At 35.2% G+C, this 24,021-nt stretch overlaps 1 protein-coding gene across 1 annotated transcript in view; it reads right to left on the bottom strand.

Annotated features, from left to right (window-relative positions):
* The window catches only part of Ae2 (anion exchange protein Ae2), a 68,905-nt gene extending 45,096 nt beyond the window's left edge, over positions 1-23,809 (bottom strand). The window contains exons 1-4 of the mRNA XM_028300977.1: positions 23,786-23,809; positions 20,300-20,438; positions 7,457-7,539; positions 3,284-3,435 (exon numbers count right to left, since the gene is read on the bottom strand). Of these exons, the coding sequence (XP_028156778.1) occupies positions 3,284-3,435; positions 7,457-7,539; positions 20,300-20,405 (341 nt within the window). The 5' untranslated portion in view covers positions 20,406-20,438; positions 23,786-23,809. The remainder of the gene's footprint in view (positions 1-3,283; positions 3,436-7,456; positions 7,540-20,299; positions 20,439-23,785) is intronic.
* Between the last annotated feature and the right edge of the window lie 212 nt (positions 23,810-24,021).

Genomic DNA, 24,021 nt, shown 5'->3' with positions numbered 1-24,021 from the left:
TAAAACTACTGAAGATGCCCATATTTTAAATATCTAGACGTTTTCATCGCAAGAATTGAAAAATGTTTTCTCTTGGTCATTTTTTTATAACTTCTCAAATAAAAAAGTTACGATTTTTTTACTAAAAAAAAACGTTTTTTGGCTCTCCTGAAAAGTAGGGTTTTGGTTTATACGACAATTGAACCTGAAGGTATCGGTATGAAAGTGCGCACATTACACCGATTTGGCATCGGCCACTTCTTCATACAAATTAGAATCGGGCCCAACTATCGGCCAACCAAAAAGTAGGTACCTAAGTAGATACGATTTAAAACAAACTGTAACATATAGGGTTGCCACAACCCTTTAGTTTATGTAAACTAACTCGACTAATTTAGACTACATTATTTTGTTTTAGGCTGTCATAACCCACAAGAGTGGGCATGAGGTGGGAATAAATACCTTGTTCTTCTATGCATTAATAAATTTGCCTGAAACGTACTTGAATCGTACAATATGTGAATACACTGCTACAAAAAAAAATGCGATCTGCGGTCGACTCTATTTCTTCTATCTTACCCTATTCTAATAGCTGAGCATTATTTAATAATTAAAAACTATACAATCAATATTGCTTTCTAATGCATTTGTACAACAATTTTATTTACAGAAGTTAAAATATGGTTCAAAGATTCAAAACATTCAAAGATTATTTATTCATTGTGATAGACAGCGTGGTCCGTGAATATTAAATTTCGCGAGCTAAACTTCTGCGTGGCATTAGTCCTACTAGGATTTCAGAAGAATGCAAGCTCAAAAATCACATTGATTTAAATGTACTTAGTTGCTTTTCTAAATAAAGATGACTATCTTTTCTAAATAAAGATGACTATCTTTTCTAAATAAAGATGACTATCTTTTCTAAATAAAGATGTCATTTTTTTGAAAATACTGTTACATAAGTATTTTTATGGTCCTGCGAAAAATGTAGAAACCAAAGTGATCCCTGGTCCAGAAAAGTTTTGGAACCACTGTTTTATGTAAGTAAGTCACATACCCTTCTTGCTAGTGCCAGGGCCGAGGAGTCGGGGTTGGAATCACACACACAGAACTACTGTACAACTCATCAAACACCCTGATATGAGAATGAAAAGTTAGTCCGTTTCGCGATTTCGTTTTATATATCAGACCTATCGCGATTTCATATCGCATATTTAAGATAATCCAAATTCAATGACAAGCAATTCGTCAGGTGTAGCACGGAAAACTTGTGACTGTAATTTGATGGCTTGTTCTTAGATATATTTACGGGAAATTTAAAAGTAAATTTTTGATTAGTAGTGAGTTGTAACGTTCGCTGTGGGCCACGCACCCCTCTCTCATGGTTTCTGCAGCAGAAAGTGGCCGTAACGTATTGTAATGTCTGGTGTCCCTTCTTTGCTCACCCCTTTTAAGAGACATCGAACTCGAGTCGATGTCTCTCTGTTTGTAGGGATGCGTGAAGCCACATCAAGGGCTCTCGCGGAAGACCAGATTCTTGACATGCCCTTATGAGCATGTCAGGATAAATGCTGGGAGCCTATTGACACAGTGGCCTTTTATACAGGGTGTTAGGTAAATGGGTATATGAGCCGACACTAGCCCATGTTAGCATGGTCATATAAATGGTATGGTGAAGTCAGAAATTTGATATCATCATTTTTTTTAATTTTCATACAAAATTAATTTTATAAAATCCGATTTGTATGAAAAATAAAACAATTAAAATGAAGATATCAATTTTCTGACTTCACCATACCATTTATATGACCATGTTAACATGGGCTAGTGTCGGATCATATACCCATTTACCTAACACCCTGTATATTCGTTTTGTGTTGTTATTGTTTATAATTTGTGCTTACTGTGTTCAATAAATTACATTTCTTTCTTTCTTTCTAACGTGCTTTCGAGTACGTTATGACCTCATACTGAGCAGATACCAATTTGGTACAATGTATTTTGCTTTTTAAGTTGATTGTACCTACTTATTGTTTTTTTGTACCAAATAAATGTTTTTTCTTTCTTTCTTAGATTAATACTCAATACTTTTTATTGCATTTCATAGGTTACGAAAAGGCCTCACATTAGATAGTTTACGTATCTTTATTGACATTTGACCATGATTAGGAAAGAGTGACATTTACTTATCCAAGACTAGGTACCTATTTAATAGTTTTAGCATTAAATTTCATAGTTATCATTGAACTATTAAAGGTAATTATTCCATCAGGCATTAGTAGAGAATGGTTGCACTTCTTGTATTATTCATTTGGAACTAATAATTACAATAAACATTTTAAATTATATGGTTATTATTAAAGTTTTAATTATTGAGTAATTAAAACGCAGAACTGGAATTCGAATGTCAAATGCACAAAAATAATTTGTTATAATAGATAGCGTTATTAATAATAGGTCATTGTTTTAGTCAACCGCATAATAATTAGCGTTTAAAATATAGTAGAGAAGGGACCAGTAAATCCTGGTGACTATAACATTAATAAGTTAAAATAATTGTATTGTGTCTGCGTACGCAATAACTGTCGAAGTTAAACTAAGAACGAGCGATTTCCTATGAAAGGCTTTTTGATGGCTGGTTCAATTTCAAACTATCGACCTTGACAGTAGACGTCACTGTTACATTGACAGTGACAGTGGCATAAAAAGTGGAAGTTTTCGCAAGAGCACATCACTTAGACCGAGTTGCACCATCTTACTTTAAAAAAACGTAAAAAATCTGTCAAATTCCATACAAAATGCACCGGTTTTTGTTATAGTTACGGTTAAAGTAAGTTGGTGCAACTCAGCCTTAGCGTGCATCAGTTTGTTGCAGCACTTCTTCAGGGACTTGTCTAATCTTTGTCCCTTCGCTGGTAGGGCATACAGCAACGCATTATTTTGTCTTTTATTTGAATTATTTTTCAAATAAAATATGACGATTTGTAGGTACCTACTATTCAATAATCAAAACAAATCATACATTTTGAATTTTGATCTTGAATACCACAGGCCTTTGGCGCTCGCACGTCCTAACACCACGAATTATGTATCTTTATACAGGGTGACTTAGAAATCGTTGGCATCCTTTTACTACAAGACTCTACTCATGATACGCAGTGCATTCCCCAAATATGAGACAAATCCAATGAGTTAAAATTTCAATATTATCTTGTGTAGGTAGTGTTATTTTAAAAGGATGCCAACGATTTCAAAGTCATACTTTATATTTCATAATAGTAATAATTATAAGTAGGGTACTCACTGAGAGCGACGAAACTCCCTGGCCTCAGCGTCGTCTCCATCTGAGCCCTCGTCGCGACCGAACTGCACCGTCCTGCGGCTGTCCTCGCGCGGAGGAGGTCGCTGTCCCCTATCCAGGTGCGTGTGCGATCCCCAAGAGGCGGAACTCCCCATCTGTATAAACAAGTTATATTCTGTTTAAAGAACAAGTGGCTATTATCGCGCGGCGGGGGACGCTGTCCCCCGTCCTAGTCTGTGTGAGATCCTTAAGAGGTGGAGCTCCCCATCTGTATAAACAAGTTATATTCTGTTTAAAGAACAAGTGGCTATTATCGCGCGGCGGGGGACGCTGTCCCCTGTCCTAGTCTGTGTGAGATCCTTAAGAGGTGGAGCTCCCCATCTGTATAAACAAGTTATATTCTGTTTAAAGAACAAGTGGCTATTATCGCGCGGCGGGGGACGTTGTCCCCTGTCCTAGTCTGTGTGGGATCCTTAAGAGGTGGAACTCCCCATCTGTATAAACAAGTTATATTCTGTATAAAGAACAAGTGGCTATCTTCGCGCGGCGGGGGACGTTGTCCCCTGTCCCAGTCTGTGTGGGATCCCCAAGAGGTGGAACTCCCCATCTGTATAAACAAGTTATATTCTGTGTAAAGAATAAGTAGCTGTCCTCGCGCGGCGGGAAACTCTGTCCCCTGTCCCAGTCTGTGTGGGATCCCCAGGAAACATACACTCGAATTTAGAACCTCTTCCTTTTTTGAAGTCGTTTAAAAGATAATTGAGAAGAGTCCATAATATCAAAATACATAATCTATATCTATAAAAGCGATAGGTCACTGTTTGACTGACTCACTCACTCATCACGAAATCTCAGAAACTACAAGTGCTAGGAGTCGCAAATTTTGCATGGGGGTTCCTTTTAGAACGTAGGTGTTCACTAAGACGGGATTTTGCAAAATTCAACCCTTATGGGGGTAAAATTGGGGTCTACGCGAACGAAGTCGCGGGCGGCCGCTAGTATTATAGCAAACAATAACATTTCACAATGACATTATTACTAGTCCTAAATCACAAAGTTGAAGTTGAAATTATGAATTATTATGATTTTCCTTTAAAGTAGACGATTACTTGGAAGTAAGCAGTGACAATTTAACGAGCCTAGTGCAAAAGTAAAAGGAATAGTTAATGGTGGAGGTATCATTACCTGTCATTACATTATTAGTCCACTTTGATTTACAAGTCCTCTTGTGTGTCTCCATCGACAATCACTTGTACTTATTACTCCCTATTTATGGTACACCGTGGAAATTGTGTCTACTAGCACTAGGTTTTTACTTCTAGACAATTATCTAACAACACTCTGATTAATTATATCACATTATGCCACATTAACGCAATATCTTTCTAAAGAATCCACATTTGAAAAGTCGAACAGCACGTTTGTGACGAAGAAACGCGCAGAATTTTTGTTAACTTCTATACAACTGGGTTTTTAACAATTCTATCGAGTTGAGCTTTTGAATCGATCCGTGACAATCGTAAACTAAACACCAAACAGTTATTCAGCCTTGAATGTCGGTGACTATATCGATCGGCTGTGCATTAGCAAGGATGGTGTTAGACAAATACAGCGTTGTTTGTTCCGAGGAAATACATTAAAAGTCAAATGACAGGACACGATTCCCAAATAAGTATAAGACTCTCGGCACTTTGCCCTGATGCCTGACTATAGTCACTGTATACAGGGTGGAAACGATAAGTGATCTCACTCGATTATATCGATATCTTGTATAGTTTGGAAATAATCGAGTGAGATCACTTATCGTTTCCACCCCGTATGGCAGTCAAATCAAACCAAATCAAACGTTTATTCATTACTTGTACTTAGGCCTTTTCCAGGGCGCTTATACACGTCCCAAATATGGCTTGCCCTACCACCACTTCGGGATAACATAAAATATGGGCTGGCGCTGAGAAGAAGTGGCGGAAGAAACTCAGTCACCTTTGTCAGTGACATCTGTCAGTGGTCTACATGAACCCCCGAGGGTTGATTGCTGATTCAAGGAATAAAATAATCATGTAAACGTTTGCCCCTCGTGGAGTTTAAGCCTGCAACAGTTGGCGTTGTACTGCTGTACACATCATCATCATCAACAGCCCTTTACAGTCCACTGCTGAACTATGAGCCTCCTCCACTATAGTGGAGTGCGGTCTCCAACCCGCCTGCCATGCGTGGGGATTATGGAAAAACCCTTCACTATAGTGGAGGAGGCTCATTGCTGTACGGGAAACACCAATTCAAGCCTTATCGTTTCCTTAGCAGATTTATGACTCTTCTGGCTGAATTTGAAACTAAGGCTCTGCGATAATGGGCTGACTACAGCCACCGACCATTTGTGCGGCCACCGACCATCTTCGTAAGCGTGGTATCAAACGGCGTAGCGCATGACATCTGGATTGCTTTGGTAAGAGCGACAGCACACGATACCTACGTAAGATTTCGCCGTTACACGCGTACGCGCGGGTGCGCCAAAGTTTACCTAAATTTTCAACTCCGAAAATTGGAAGTCCGAAAATGTTCTTCCTAAAATTTTTCATCCTAACAATCAAAATTCCTAACTACTCTGTCTCTAATGTTCATAATTCCGAATCATTCAACTTCATAATGTCATTAGCAATAAACATCTATTATACTTTTATTTGTTCTCCTAGATTTTCTAAACATAACCATATTTTACACTATTATTCNAGGCAATATTTTGTGCCACAAAACTAACGTGACAGAAACGAATCGCTGCAAAACCGACTCCACGTAGTCTTGTCTGCCCTACCCCTAGAGTGTAATTTAAAAGCCGGAGGCGCGGAGGGAGGGCAGCCCTCGCCCGCTGTAACGAGGCTCAGGCGCCCGGGTGAGCTGGAGCGGCTGAGGCTGGTCGCCGAGGCGCCGAAGGCGCCGATGGCGATCCAAAAAGCCGAAGCTGCGGAAGCAAGCGTGGGCGCCTGAGCCTCGTTACGCAAGGGCGGAAGGGCTGCACATCCCGCAGCGCCGGAGACGAGGAGATACCAATGCATGCTGCATGCTTGCTTTCATGCTGCATGCTCTTTGCATGGTTATCTACTCTATTAAATTATATGTATATATTTTTTTAAAGATACGAGTATGTCTGTTATAAAGTAAATTATTCTGAACAACAACATTATGAGTTGAAGTATGTTCTTAGTAACAACATTATTAATTAAAACAATATGATCAATGAATGTTATGAAGAAAAAAGATCTGAAAATAAAAATTATGTATTTAAATGGTTCTTGGTAGTAACATTATTGATAAAAAAATTATGATTACTAACTGTTATGAGCTCCGATGGTAGATGGTAGTAATAAAAAAGTATGAATAAAAAAAGTATGAAAAATAAAATTATGAAGAGAGATTATTATGAACACAAATCGGTAGTAAGACAAAGAATAGGATTTAGAATTTTATGTGAGCCAATATAGAACCCGGGTAAATAACTTTAGGTGAGCCAATATGGACCCCGTACGCGCACCGCTCGTGCGCCCGCCACAGATATTTATATGAAAGACGATGCAGCGACTCCGCTCCGGCGTCGTCGCAACGCATCGTGTGCTTTGGCTCTTAGCGTGGAGTCTTAATCAGGTAACTTAGATTATTTTTGAATATACACCGTGTCCCAAAATTCAACGATAAGCCGTAGGCTGGACATAAGCATGACTACTTATAATAAAAAATATTTATCTCAATTTTTTTTCTTACTTTTTCTAAGGTTTAGGAATACTTACTTTTTTACTTTAGGAAAGATTAATAAAAAATGTCCATCTTAATTTTTTTTCTCATTTTTCCTAAAGTATTCATGACCATGTCCAGTGTCCACCCTACGGCGCGTATCGTTAAATTTTGGGACAGTGTGTATGTAATCCCAACTAATATTATAAATGCGAAAGTAACTCTGTCTGTCTGTCTGTCTGTCTGTTACGCTTTCCCGCTTAAACCTCGCAACCGATTTTGATGAAATTTGGCATCGAGATAGTTTGAGTCCCGGGAAAGAACATAGGATAGTTTTTATCCCGGTTTTTGAAACAGGGACGCGCGCGATTAAGTTTTCTGTGACAGACAAAATTCCACGCGGGCGAAGCCGCGGGCGGAAAGCTAGTTAAATATAACTTGCAAACTTACCAGCGGCTGGGTTTGTTCCAGTAGATCATTGTCGGGCACATCAAATGGGGATAAGTCAGACGCGCTGGCAGACACTCCCGGTCCTGAAAAATTTCGACATTTGAAGCGACGGTTGTTTATTTTCGACTTAACAACAGTAATAACAACTAAATAATTAGCCACATTTACACTACACATTTAGCATGCAAAAAGAATCAAATCAGTTAAGCAATTCTTATAACTTTTGTTTTTTTTTTCAACACATAGTTTTATTACTTTGAATTCATCTAAAAATACATTCAATTCATGTCATTCTGGAACAATACAGTAGTTACATAGATACATTTATTTTGTTCTGTCTGTAACTTACTTAGGTATTTTATTTACAATAAACAGATTTTTTTTAAACTAAGGCAAACTTAACTCTAAATAACTTTTAAAAAAAATAAAACCGACTTCAAATGCGTGAACACAAAAAAAAACTAAAAATTAAAAATATTGCGTATAAAAAAGTTCATCCCCAATTTTCCACCCTTGGGGGTGAAATATTTTCTTCAAATTCGCATGAAACCACCCTTTTGATAATATCTATTCAACAAAAAAATAATCGTTCAAATTGATTTATAATCGGCGGAGATATTGCATATAAAAAAGTTCATCTCCAATTTTCCACCCTTGGGGGTTGTTTTTTCTATTATTAAATTTAAATGGGACCACCCTTGAGGTATTACCTATACGCCGAAAAAAGATTTGTTCAAATCGGTTCATAATTGGCGGAGTTATCGCGTAACAAACATAGAAAAAAAAAAAAACATACGGGTCGAATTGAGAACCTCCTCCTTTTTTGAAGTCGGTTGACAAAATGAAAAAGCTTCACACTTGAAACTTAAAGAAAGAGAGAAAGATAAATTCAAACATTATTAAAAATGTATGAAAGCGTTCATAGAATTTTTAACGCAGTGGTTTCAATTTGACCCTTAAGTGAGATAAAATTGAATTCAAAGAGAACCAATCATTTGATTATTAGAATTGGTTACCTGCTGTTTGCAATGCAAAAAATAACTGCATCAATCTAGACACATTATGTACCTAAGTATCATTGCGGTATAAATATTTATTGTTTTAAACAATACACCTTTTATTCTGTCTACCTTATAACAATGATTAATTAAACTTAAAAAAAAAATCCAAGTTAAATTAAATTAGAATCCAACAATCTTCCAAATAAGCTCGACCTACACTGTTACTGGTTTCTTGATATTGAGAACATTATGACATTATATTTTTAAATGCAGGTAGGTACGAGTATAACGTCATATAGTACTTATTATTATTCTGTGGTCATATTTACAAGATGGCCGAATTCTAACAACATTCAACAATCGTGTTCCAATAGAGTTCCAAATAAACACAAGCACAAAACTTAGCGAATTTAAATAAAAATATAGTTAAGCGTATTATTTTATTACAGGACATATCAAAGAAACACTTATAAATACATTTTTACTACAAAAATAACATAAACTAGCTGACCCGGCGAACTTCGTACCGCCTTAGCGTAGAGATTTTCTCAATATTTTTTTCCGTAAGAACCATCCTTGGACTTCCACAAACATTTAAAAAAAAGAATTATCGAAATCGGTTCAGCCGTTCACACGTGATGCCGTGACAACGCGAAACGGGTTTCATTTTTATATATATAGATATAAACTAGCTACTTTATTCATTAATGATTTTAGTTACTGAGTTATTTTTTAAAGAGTGTTATTTTACAAAGTCATTACATACAAAGTACATTATTCCAACATTTTACAATGAAAACATAATATTTTATAGGACTTATAAAACGTTTTCTCTATAATATTTATTTTCTATAATATTACAAGTTAATTACTGTCGAACATTTTCTGAAAGCTATTCATGAATTTCATATAAAACTGACAAAATTATTAATTTGAAACGTTATTAATGTCAAATAAATTAATTTGAAATGTTATTAAATAAATCAATAAATACCTGCCTTGTCATAAACATAAAAAAAGTATTCATTGTAATAATTAATGTTTCGCTCGCAACCCTTGATTATTTTAAATATACTCATTATTCAATAATCTCTAGCGCAAATCAAACTCGTATTTAAAAATACTCAACTTTGGGAACTCAATCATTAAAATTTTCTTTAAAGTGCTCAGAGATGTAAAGAGTAAGTGTACTTTACCTCTATAGTAAAACACTCCGGGCCGGTAGTAAACGACCGGAGGCCTGTTCCTACCAGTAATGTAAGCGTACCAATCTCCAGGGTGTATTTGACTCATTTTCAGTGACAATACCCCAAATGTTTAATATTGAATTTAAATTTTTATTTCAAGATTGTCAAAAATGGCCCGGCTCGATCGGAACGTCAGAACAGATTGGGCCTGACTGCGAAGTTGACTTAACGAAGGTCAGTGCAGCACCGCCCCCTCGGGGGTTTGAAGGCAGTTTGTCAATAATAAAAGCGACGATAGTCACTCCACTACACTCAACATCAAGTAAATCGCACCTCCCGCAACAACTTTTCAAAAGTATGCATCTCCACTTCCCACCAAAATTGGTACCGTTTGAAAGCCTAGTTCTAAACTTTATTTAATTAACGGAAAGGTTTTTACCCCAAAATGTGTTTTTAGAAGGATCCAGAGTCTCTTCTTAGAGCGACAGGTAGTTACGCTTAAGCCAACTTGCTATAAAACTGTTAAAGTGGGATTAATTGCTATCCATCTGTTAATGAGGACACGTAAGATCATTATTTGGATTTGTAATCACAAAAATTGGCCTAATTGGTCCCAGAGTTGAGCCCCAAGTGAAGCCTTTTCATTGTCTTTCAAATAAGACCAATATTATTGGGGCACCATGATTGTGTCAGAAGAAAATCTTTAGGGTTCGTGTCGCGGGAGGTGCGGTTTATTTGATGCTGAGTGTATAATTTTTACGAGCCAACCGAAGACACTGCCATAGTGCAATGATATAATAGTAGCTTAGGAGCTAAACACTTGGCACTGCGTTTATGTCAACATAGTCTAGTTTTTTCCTGCGTTTACGCAGTTTCGGTTCTATTTAGTTGTATTTTACTGAGTTTACTGAGCAATAAATGAGTGAAACTATCTGTTGTTTAAGCTCGTTTTTGTTATTTTTGTATTATTTAAATGTTCTGTGTTAAATGTAATCGGAGCTCAGACTGTATTGTTGTGTCAAATGTACTGTTATTGTTTGTTCTCCGTTGCTGTGGCATAAAAATAAATAAATAAATATTTGAGCTGGGGGTCGGATAAATCCGAAAATTATTTACAACAAAAAAAAGATGATTTTTCCCCGAAAATATTTTATGTTAAGTTGACATAAAATGCATAATGCAAGAAACAAAACATTATTTATCTTGCATCATTTTCATAAGTCTAATGGAGGACCATGTCATCGTATAAATTCGCGATCCAGCATATTTAAAAAAGACATGCCAGATATCAAATTGGCTGTAAATAAAAAAAAATGTAGCACAGAAAATAACATCAAACTGTGTGATAGCAACTGAGAAATAATGACTAAAAAGAATCCACAATACCAACTACCAACATTGAAGCAGAATGCAGTGTTCCGATTCACAAAGCATTGAAACTTAACATGGAGCCGCGTGTTATATTTACCTGCCGCCACTGAATCGGAGGATCGCCTAGAAACACTCGTCCGTGTCCGGATTGCTCCTGACGCGGACTCTCCATCGGAACGCCTGTTTCCATTATTGCAACCGCATGTTGTATAGTCGCAAGGGTTGCTGGATACATCGATGGTCTTGGTAGAATTTATGATTTTTTTGTTCTTCACTTCTTCGAACTTTTTTAACGTGTACTTGTAATGCCTAGTTCCCACAACGAAACTCACTTCAGTTTCTTTTTTTATCATTATTTTGTTATTCCGACGATCCTTGGTGGACTTTTCCAAATCAGATAAGGATTTTTTAAAGGTTTTGCTGTGGGACTGAAGATCCACGGCATGACGTCGGGCCTGCTCCTTTCGTATTTGCTCAATCTTTTCGAGGGATTTATTGATAGTATTATTTAGGTACTCCCTGGCCTTTTTTCTTGCTTTTGCGGCTTGCGACATTACTAGTCTGTCTAGTTGCACGTCCACCGCTGGGCTGACGAGGCGTGGTTGCCTTTTTCTTAAAGGATTGATGTCCACCGTTGGGCTGACAAGGCGCGGGCGTTCAATTGGTAGTTTCTTCAAGTCCACCGTTGGGCTGACAAGACGCGGTAGCCGTTTCGTCTTGTCTCGTCCGACGCCATCCCGGCTAGCTGTTACACCCGAAGGACCGGGTTGGTTATCTGCATCTGTTTCAGGCACAATAAAATATTTGTCATACAGTTCTTCGAGGTATAAGTATCTTCTTTTTTGATTTTCCTTAGCCCTTTCTTCGGCTTTTTGCTTTTTTTTTAATGGCGATCGTAATTTAAAATAAGGGATATTAACCCTAGTAGCTGGTTTCTCTTCTTTTTTTTTAATATTCTTTACTTGGTCTATAAACCATCGCGCCGCGCTTATGGAGTTTCTTCTCAACTCTTCGAAAATTATTAAAACTTGTGTTCCAGGTTTTTTTCTAGCAGCTTTAATATCTTCAGCACTATTATCAATTTTAATTTTTTCTATATGAGTTGTTGGTTTCTCATGTGTTTCTTCAATTCCTTCTCCTGGACGATAACGTGATGGTGATTCGGTGCATTTTTATACGATTATAAAAATGAACCGAAAAAAAATTTATGGTAAAATACCAAGCAGCACTTAATGATTTTCCACAAATTTTGTGATTTATTATAAAGCGAATTCAACGATACGACAGTAAATGAAAGCGAGTTTAAAGAGCCCTTGTTATTGAATACTTTTTATTCGCCTTATTTACATAATAATATGTGTATTTTATTAAGCCCCATTTTAAAATGTTTTATACGAAACATCTTGTCGGCCGTTTGGTGTAGTGGTTCGGAACGGACTACTATGCCGAGAGGTCCCGGGTTCGATTAATTTCTGTGATGAGTCTGGGTGTTACTATGTATAAATGTATGTATTTACAAAAAAATGTATCTAAGTATATTTTTACATCCGTTGTCTAGTACCCATACAAGCTTTGCTTAGTTTGGGACTAAAAGCGCAGTGTAAAATGTTCAAGGATATTTATTTATCTGGCAACGAAGCTATTTAATTATTTGTCATAGGTATACAAACAGTTTACAGTCTAGGATTGATCGCGAAGATAAAGTGTTAATAAATTATAATTATAATAAAATTGCTCAGTTGGGTATCTTCGCATTTTTTTAAAGGAGATGGTTGGAAAATATGTATTACTAGATGGATTAAATTTCATAAAACTCTAAATGTATTGGTCATTGGGGACAATCGTCATTTTATGACAAGTTCTCCAGCTGATTTAAGTCATAAATGATATAGCCCTTGATATAAAAAAAAAAGCTGACGTCATTTCTCTGGCCACCGCAGGCATATTTTATGCCTATTAGTATAAAAATTATGACTGAGTTATCATAATTTTTCTTAGACTGGGAGCGTCCTGCGTCATACAGGTGTACTCTTAGAAACTAGTTTACCTCCTGAAATTGGGTAGAATTTTAATTTTCTGTCGTATAGTCGTCTCTATTTTGTACAACTCATATCGTTTAAATGCTGCTTTTAACATCAATTACAGTAGAATAACATAAACAGAGTGGCGACTTAAATAGCATATTATTTTTTTATAAATAAATCTGTATTTGCTAAAAATAATTATACCCATACTTTTATTATAAAGTAAATATACAGTAAGATAAATTATGTAGTAAGAAATTTGTTGATACCGAGGTTTTGTCTGGTAGAACTTTTAAAGTCATTTTCAAAGATAAGTAATTACCTTTTTTTCTACATATTTTATCAGATTGTTTGTTTTTATTTTGATTTAACTCAAACATCGATAGTCGACATTTTCATTTGAAAATGGTAGGGCAAAAAGATAAAAATTTAAGTTTTTTTTTAAATGTTTGACGATTTTGTAAGCACTTTTTCATCTATAAAAATTAATCGCAAAATGTGTTGGTAAGCGCATAACTCAACAACGCCTGGACCAATTTTACCAAATTTTTTTAAAATAATGTTCTTTGAATTCCAAGAATGGTTTTTACAGCGAGATGAATAATTTCCAAGAAAAATTCAACCCTTATTTAACAGGGAGAAAACGGGGTCCACGCGTACGAAGTCGCGAAAATTAAACCATTAAATAAGGAACTTTCAGCAAATAAGTTTTTTGCCTTTAAATCGCCATACTGCATTACAATATAGTGATCAAGAGAGGTGTATAAGGGTAAGAAGGACTACAATATTACAAATAATAATATGTTTATGGAAATAAAAATCAACCCCATGCAAGTGGTCGAAGACATTTTAAACTACTAAGGCCCGATTCGACCAAACTTTTATCCGAGAATAACTGCTGCTATATCTGGCACATTGACAGTTTCAGTATAGGAAATATGTCAAAATGTCGAAAAACTGACGATTTATTCTGAGATTAATATTTACTCTTGTTTGGTCGAATCCACCCTTACTGAACTACATTTCTTTCTGATTTTCTTTATCATTTCAAAATTTGAGTTCTAGATAATGTACACTAACTACACTAATCTACACTGACACAAAATTCAAGAGTCAATTTGTAAGCATTATTTTCATGCTTATTATTTTAGATAATAAATCTTGATATTCAAATTTTTTATGACATTCTTGCATTCTTATGGATTTGTGTCGTTTTATTGCGTTCCATTTGTATTCGAGTTCCAATGGCCACCTTTCAGCTTCATCATCAGACTCTGGTTACCTTAAAGGATCAAATCACTCGTCAATACGCATCAAACGAGCTCAAAACTCGATGTGGAGGTGTCGTTTTATTGCAGAGTTCCTATGGCCACCTTTCAGCTCCATCATCAGATCAGCTCCATGTCATCATAATAATATTGCATTGTCATCCGCATTAAATGTGTATGTATTTCATCTCAATCAGTTCTCAGGATGCGGGTCTTTCAGCTTGAAAGATTCCACCCGAACAAATAATAGTTACATACATACATTGAAAGTTAAATAAAAGCTTGTAATATGTACCAATTCAGTACTTAACTACTTAACCCAAGTGTCACCAGTTTTAACATTAAGTACGACTACTTAAATCAATCAAATCGGATAACTTACTGATATTGGACAAATAGTCTTTTTGCAAGCTGCTCATGTGGTATTTTAGACATAAGCTGGGTAGCACCATCTATGATAACTTTAACAAACGTTAAAAATCTGTCAAACTCCATACAAAAAACACAAGTTATTGTTATAGTTACGGTCAAATTTTATTTATTCTATACTACTCGTAGTTTGAAACTGACTTTTTTATTTAGAAAATTGCTGCCTCACATCGAATTTTGTACAAAAAAATTCGATGCGTGTGATTTTTTGAACTGATTCAAGATTTTTTAAAAATATCTTTTTGTTACAGTCAAAAGTCATTCCATTCTACTTGAATTTTTCACCGCACCACCTTCTGTCCCAAGTTCTGATTGTCCCAGCTAAATGAATTACATACATAGTAGTGTTTTAAGGGAACTTTTTTCGAGTTTTCTCAAGCTTAGATCCTCTATCTTTTAGTTAGCAAGTAACTGTTTGGAAGATTTTTGCAGGAAGCGAGAAGTTTCATTTACAAATGAACAGTATTAGTATAATGCTAACAATATTATACTAGCAGATTTTTTTAATAACGAGGAAGCTCTTGGCCTGTATCTCACCTGTTGGTAAGTGATGATCAGGCCGAAGGTGGAAGCGAGCTTCACCCGGAATCCTCAACCACGGAGGAACTGGCTATCTTACCTCTAACTGCCGGAACACAACAATGCTGTTAACATTGTTGTGTTAATTATTGTGTGTATTAATGATGAAATACTGGCAACACTTGAGTAACGACTTAAACTGACCACTTGCATGTCACCTACCCTTACACATTACAATAATTATGGACGATGATTGATATAATTCGCCTAAGGACCAATGTAGAGTATTATTATAATATGTATATTTTATTAAGATAATAAAAAATGCCTTTGTTGTTTAAGGCAGCATTTTGCTATAAATTTTTGGGGTCTCAATTACAAAGTCCCCAATATATGGCTGGTGGAGAATACCGCATGACTTTATGACCATTAATATAATTGTTAATTGATCAATAATAAAAATAATACTACGAAATGCATCGTTAATTAAATCGAGTAGAACGTTGGTTCTTAGGCAAATTAATTACAATGTAATTGTATCTTAAAATAACATTGGGGGCGTTTGGTGAAAATAGAATTTGTTAGAAATTGTTAGCGAAAACTTTAGCATGCATGTTATCGGCGAGGACACGCTTGCTTACTTCAAAAGTGACGTTTTCCTAGCGCGCTAACAATTCTATTTTCGGCCAAACGCCCCCATTGATTCTATGAAGCCTCCGGCATACTGACGTGAGTGCTACATACAGTTTTCATACAATTTGACTGTCACCTCACGCTGTGACATGTTAATGGCTAGTATAATTATTAATAATTATTAAACACTATTGCTGAAGCCGTGTGTCCACGATTTTCAGTACTTTGGCATTCTACCTGTGTTATCATCAGGTCAGTCAGAAATAAAGCACAGCTCAGTGCGACTGTACCTACTTATTGTTTTAGACATAAAAATATTCAAATCATTTGTTGTGTTCGAATTTCCAACAAAATGGTTTGCAGTGAAAAGAAACCTGGAAAAAGTGCCCGGTATACAACTGAATGTCCATTATAATATGCTATTTCAGGTTAATTATTAACCGTTTGGTTTGGTTCCTTTTAATTTGGACAAAACGTTTGTTCGGGCTGTAAGTGGTAATTTTATTTTTTACATAGCACAAAGACTTCGTATAGAAAACTCATGTCGCACTCACTCTGACTGTATGCCGAAGGCTTAATGCTCAACCTGGGTGCTAAGTAATGCTCGTTTTAACTCACACTTAATTAGGTAACAAATAAGTTTTTCTGAGGTCATTGTTACTAATTCTACTAATATTTAGGGTACATTATTGGATTAATTTTATTTCTTATTGAAATTGTTCCTAACTAAACAATAGACCAGATACTGTTGAAAATAAATTGGTTTTATTTATGTTAATTTATTTAGGGGTTTGCTGTTGTAGGGCTACTTCTCACCTAATCTTTTGGCGAAAGCGCGCCATGTATTTATGCCCTTATAAATAATTAGATATCATGTAAAAGGCAGGCAATTAATGAAACATGTAAATACCTTGTTCAGTAATAATTTAATTAAGTAAATAATGATTTGTATTTTAATTTTAAGATTAGACTTTATTCAGTATTTCAATGAAGCACTTATCTACGATTTACGATTTAGTAAGATTTTACCTTATCCCCACAAAACATGCCATCATGGTGAACCTATCGATAGGTTACTTGGGTGGTTATATTTTCCAATAACAAAACCCCATGGCATCCACCATGTAATTAAGATATAATAGCCGAAGGAAGCATCGGTTTAAGCGACGTCATACGGGTGTAGTGAGTTGAACCGCAACTCCCGACTCAGGGATAGTATACATGAAAGTTATTACAAGAAAAATATAAATAAATATTTATCTGTTACTTTATTAGTAAGAAATTTTATTCAAACGTATCCTAAAACTTACGAGACGGTGCTTGTTACTGTCTCTTACCCGCACCAGCCCCTCATACCCCGCTACACCACCGAGTAGATGCAGCCGCAGTTCCGAGAGATATGGGGGAATGACCTTATAGCTCGCCCGCGTAATAATAATATAATTTCCTGATTTCATGGATTTTTCCGTAAAAATTTAAGGTTTTTTTGGCATCAGTGTTGTGTATGTATACTTACCACCCCTGAGATGGACGTTGTTTTACAATACCATACCCTGTATTATGACTATCGCATCGTATTTACTTGTAAAAGGGGTGATTTGAAACAAAAATGCACAGTCTATAATAATACAGCGACAGTCTGTACTTTTAATTACTCTACTCAAGTTATTGCAATTCATAGTGTTCTGAACAGCTGGTGTGGTCACAGGTCACAGCCTATAATTTCCGAATGCACTGTTTTCAATAGCTTTCAATTGATTTCACGTTTATTTCTCAGTACATTTCTGACAGTTACAAATGCATTATTTTAAATTCGTGCAGCCAAGACACATTTCTTTAGGTATGCGAAAAACATTTGTCTTGTAACAAGGTCGGCTAAGTTTTGAATGAATAACTTGTTACTCAGATCTGAATATCGAGATTTGTTTCATGTATTCTTGCATTAAGAAACTAAAGGGATGTGAAATTAATCGTAAAAATGTACCTAATTAATTTTATTATTTTTTTAGAGGTGTGAACGTGTGATTATATTTTCAATCCTAATTTCTTTAATATTTAGGCTTTCTATAGCTCTCAAGTAACTACTTAATTGTACTGTTTCGGAACATTTTTTGACCTGCTAGAAGAAGAGCAAGAAACTCAACTCCAAAAGTATAATGTTAATTTAAATGAAAGAATGGAAATCTATATGTAAATTGTTCCATCTAAACAACTAAACGACTATTTCTCCCATGACAGTTTAGTCAAAATGATCTGTAGTAAAAAGTATTAACTCGATGCAGTACTGATGCAGCCGTGAAATAGCAAATTGCAGTTGCAAACTGGAGCAAGTATTAGCCTTGACATATTAATTTAATCGAGAATGAATACGTAGTGTGTGAATTGAATAACGACGTGTGACAGTTGACGTTTGACACATTTGTTGTAGATATTCGCTGGGTGCGAAGTACTAGGTGGGGGGGACATAATCTATCGCAGCTCTCATGGTGGTCAAAAGTAGAAATAATGTTAGCTCTGTCATCAGATGTATCTGTCAATGGCAAAGCGATTCTACATAATACATTTTAATATCATTAATTAATCGCATGAAAAGGGTCCTACTGGGAACTTAAATAAAAGAGTGGACTGTATTTCGATAGGGCTGTTTTAATAGCCGTTTACAATTTGGAAATAACTAAACTATACAACGTGGTAGTACAAAAATGAGTCACAGTAGTTGTTGTGCACAGATGTTTGCCTTATGATGAGAGCGTGAATTATTGAACTCTGCCCTTGTTTTGTTCTTAATTCTTCTACATCTCGGACTTGTCCAGCCAATACCAACAACTTTCCTTTAAATACGGTTTGTGGTTGGAATTTGATATTGTAACTCTCACAAACCCGGTCTTCAAAACGATACTCATTTCGATCTGAAAACGATATTTAATTTATTACTAGCGATACAGAAACATTTAAATATATTTACTGTTATATAATGAAACCGTTAAAGTAGCTTTTTCTTTTTGTTTTACTGTAAAACTACAACTATAAATGAAGTAAACAAACCCTGACACAATCAAAATTAAACACACTTTTTGGACTTACCTCATTTGATTTGAATGACCAAAATGATTTCAAAACCTTTTTTCCACCCAAATCGTGGTATCACAACAATTTATTAGTTGAAAATATTTGTTATTTTTTCATTTCGATATTTTTTCACAAATATACGACCTAAATGTCAATGTGACAGAGCCCACAAAGTTGTGGACGCTAGTTGGCGCTGTAATCGTGCACGGAGCCAATACAGAGTGTTACTTTGCGTCCTTGACATATTCACAGAGATAAAAGTAAGGAACAATACAATATTATTATTTTAGATAAACAAGAGACTCCCGTAAAGAAAGCACACTAAGTTTTTAGTAAATTTAGTTTTGCAGTACAAATTGGTATAAACCAATATTTAACAGGCGCACCTAGTGGGCGTCAGCTTTTCACAAGAGTGAAAAAGAATTTTAAAAACAATAGATTCCAATAGATACTTATTTAAAAATATAAAAAAAAAGTATAAAGAGTCTCCGTCGCCATCGCCAACAAGTGATGTGCATGTGTTACGATAATTAGTGGTGTGTTTAACAGATTGTCGATAAAATAAAATAGGTACCTACCTACTCAAGATTAAAAAACAAAATTTTAGGACATTGTTTTTTTACTCAGTGTCAGTAATATAGGGCAAGAATGCGAAGTAGCACCGTGTAGTTGGACAATACAAGGTTATTAGTTCCAATTTTTGCCACTCGACGTTTCAATCGTTTTACTTTACTAGTGAGTGAGGAATTTGCTAAAAGGAGCAGTTAAGTAACGGCAAAGCTGGTATTTAGTATTTGTTATCATATCTTGCAAAGCGACAGGTAGTGTTAATTGTTACATAATATAAAGAAACTGTTACTCGAGTGTAGGATTATAGGAAAATAAATTTAGTAATTTTTAAGTCTTAATTTTATTGTTAGTAATAATTTTACAGAAAATCTGACGAGCGATTAGAGCCAGCACCCAGGTTAGCATTGAAGTAAAGAAGGCGGTGTTATAACTATGAAATTGCCGATTTTTCTTCGTTATTAATTAGGATACAATTTTTTAAATGCAATAAGCTATGTCAATTTTTTTTAAACTTCATTTTAAAAGGACTTGTATTTACTTATTTTTTGCTTTGTTTTACTAGAAATTTATCTTCAAAATAAGCACTTCAGTGGTGTCGGCGTCCGTTATAAAAATATGACTATTTTTTACTGGTACTAAAAATGATATTTTTCAATATTCTATAGTTTGATATTGCATCACAAAATTTCATAAAATTAGGATTTGTAATTCCAAAATCGGCAATTTCATATTTTAACCCCTATAAGATTATCTGTTATAGGACACAATTGACCTCGGATAGGCCGGGGGGCTGCGATATCCCGCAGCGGTTCTCCGGAGGGCCGGAGAGCGGGTAGGAAGGAAGGGCCAGGCGTCGGATCTCTCCACACGCGATCCATTTCCTCATCGAGGAGAATACGATCCTCTGGGTCCTGTGAAAGAAGAAAACATTATGTAAATACCATGTCACTGTAGTTATGAGAAGTTCGGCTGCTGGTAATAAGTATGAAACATGGGGATGGGCGTAACACTTAATCTACTTTTAAAGTCTTATTAAAAAAATCTTGATTAACTAAGGCAACAAAGTATGTAATGAGTTAAATCATTCCAGGGCCAGTGACCGCTTAAATTAATACTAATCTTGATACAGTTTTAATTATATGATTTTTTACACATAAACACGACCAAATAATATTAACAGGTGCATAATGTATCAGACTGATGCTAATATTTTTATGAGGGTTATATTTGTGATTATAGTTTAAGAAAAAAGTAGTGCTATTTCTAAGCAAGAAAATCAACGTATGAACGCACAGGAATGAGGATATCATCCATATACAAAACATTATGCATTAACATAAATGGGATTACTTTATAATAGAAAATAATATTTTGGGAAATTTGTGAGCAACTTTATCTGGTAACCTTCGTTAAAATAAGTTTTACCAGTTATACGCCAAAACCAGGATTAATATTAGTGAGATATGATCAACCGGAATTAGTCCATATCCAGAAGCAAGATCAATATCTATTTTATTTAAAAAAATATCACCAACAATATTACACCACAAAAAAACTTAATAACTGATAAATTATTGGAAAATCCATAATATCATAAGCACTTTTAATATGAATCAAGTTTAACAAGAATAATTTTTAGTCATAAATAGCATCCTAGATGATAAATGTGCGGTCTGATATTAAAGCCTAATTCAAATAGCAAAATGTAGATTTCACACATAGGTAATTTAAAATATACACAAGAGTGAGTTTTTAAACACCAATGTTTATAGTTCTATCACCTATAAACTTTTACAGGATCTAAGTATCATCCAACATTCGAACTAAGCGCTCTGTGCTACATTACAAATGCAAATTGCAATGAATACCGAGTTACGTCTGCTCCAGAAAGTAAAAAAAAAAAAATACATTGTCATCATCAACAGAGGAAGCTTATTGTCTGTCCTGAATTTAGGCATTTGCCAAAAGATCAAAATTATTGCAGTTGAAAAATCAATTGAATTCATACTTCTAGTTACTCACAGTGATATAATATGACGCCTCTACAATTTAATGTATTATGCTCGCGTGTCTAATGTATAATGTCGCTTTTCGTTACTTCTGCTAGTTTGTGCGCGTGTACGGTTATTGTTTCAGGTCCGTTGTTTTTGCTCATGTCATCGGTAGATTTTCTGTTGTTTGAATTGTCTACTCTTGGCGTATAGTCACGTTGGCGATTACGCGAAACTTCCATGTACTCTCATATATCACTTCAGAAATTCTTTGGTGAAGGAACTTGAGCACTACCAACAGCATGCATTTGAACGCTAGACGCATCTTGTTTGAGTCTTTAATACTTCTGAATTTCAAGACCCGGTCTCAAGCTCAGCTCAAATGATCTTAGGATTTGATTATGGTTCAAACACGGTTCCCGGAGTGTCTGTACTGTTCAACGACTGGACGAATTATGAAAAGTGTGCGTTTGTCTTGAATTTATATACTCGGGTCAACCCTATGGGGTTTCTTTCCCCCTCAGCCCATGACGTCATTCTCATCCGAAAAAGGTACTTGAGCAATAACTGAGTCGTAGGACGTGTTAGCGTGAAAGAAGAAAGTTTTTTAAGGAATTGAGGTAGGTTTACAAGAAGTTTAAATGGTAGGCACATCAAACTATATTTTGATTTCGCGAGTATTTATGAAAAGCAAAAGTCTGTTATTTAAATAAATAATAAATAAATAAATATCCTAGGACATTTTACACTGCGCTTCTAGTCCCAAACTAAGCAAAGCTTGTACTATGGGTACTAGACAACGGATATAAACATACTTAAATACTTTTTTTTTTGTAAATACATACTTATTATACATAAAAAACACCCAGTCCAATACAAACAAATATGTTCATGCACACAAATGTTTGTACTGTGCGGGAATCGAACCCGCTACCTCCGGAATAGTTGTCCGTTTCGAACCACTACACCAAACGGCCGACGATTAACGATTATTTGAATAATTTATTTATTAAGATTAAGTGCCATCAATTTTAAGAACACCCATTTTTATTAAAAAATTTATGTATAGCCTGACCAGAAACATAAAAACCCTGGCATAGAGGCGCTTCAATTGCATTTGATAGTGCAACACTGAGTACAGTCGTACATGTGTTAAATTAATAGGCTAAATTTATGTATCAGGATTCAGGATTACGGGCTAATTTGATATTTTAATAAATGAACGAAAAATATTATTAAAGGTAACCTGGTTTAAATAAATTAAATGAAACCATCAATCGAGCTAGTAGGGTTTATTTTATTATTCATCAATAATCAAATTCAGAACTTGAATATTCAACTGCAATGTCTGCTCATGAACGCTTCAAACTCGGTACTTCTTTCCCAATTCCATAAAATTCAAAACTTAGAAAGTAACAAAAAACTTTAAAATGGGTAGTTGAAACCTACAGCTAATTTTCATAGTGGACTGTACTATACGATAAACATGTCAGTCAATTTGACAACCTTTGTCGGAAACATTATTCAATGAAAATATTGTCCGAACCCTTAGTATTTCTCTTCGACAAATACATTAACACACCGTGAACCACTTTTCTTTCACGACTATAAAAATATTTTAGCAATTTAATTCACAAAATCAATTGCACACATTTAAAATAAAGTTTGTTTACACTTTGACAACAATAGACTGAAATGCAAGGTGACATGTCAATGAAGTTTTCAGTTTACCGCAACATGGCGAGGGTTTTTATGTTCTTGGTCAGGCTATACCTAGTAGATTATCTTGTAATTTCACATATTAGTATCGACATTAAATTATATCTGAAAATCCAGACTTCATCTTGATATCTTTCATCTATTAGGCATATATTTTTCATCATCACTCTTTGGAAATATTACTTCAATTGTCTTTAAAAATGTTGAAAATATTTTTTGTAACGTGAAGGCTATTTTGGTGACAATGGCCATACCTTTCCTACAATTTCAATGTTGAGTCCATAAAGGTTTGTTTTGCGAAGTTATACCGTACCTTTATATTATTATAAAGAAGAAAGGTAACAAAAACAACACCTCACTAACAAAAGAATCTTTTAAAAGACACCGGCACGTTGTTTATAGGGTTACATTGTTTTAAAAAGAAGTTACGAAGATTTTTTTATACAATACGGCTGGAAACACACAAGACGGGTTTCGCAACCCTTTCACAATTTCCACAAAAACAACAAATTTCACCACTGACGTGTTATAATAATTATTTTACGTACCCATTTGGGGTGTATAGCAAAGAATATCATCTGCATTTTTCCACTCCCCGCTCATAACTGGCAAGGAGTAAACATAAAGTGGCCCCAAACTTTTCTATACATTTGAAGCCAAAAAAATCGTCCACATACATGACAATGATACATGAGTGATGTTTACTAATTTATAGGAAACAGATGTTTTTGGACCGCATATTGTTTCAAGTCTGCGCCATGAAGATAGGAGATAACGAAGCGTG

This window comes from Ostrinia furnacalis, unplaced genomic scaffold (genome assembly GCF_004193835.3).
Source record: "Ostrinia furnacalis isolate ACB-3 unplaced genomic scaffold, ASM419383v2 OfSCF0859, whole genome shotgun sequence".
Taxonomy (NCBI): domain Eukaryota; kingdom Metazoa; phylum Arthropoda; class Insecta; order Lepidoptera; family Crambidae; genus Ostrinia; species Ostrinia furnacalis.
The sequence above is the reverse complement of the archived record's forward strand: the minus strand, read 5'-3'. Positions and strand labels throughout refer to the sequence as shown.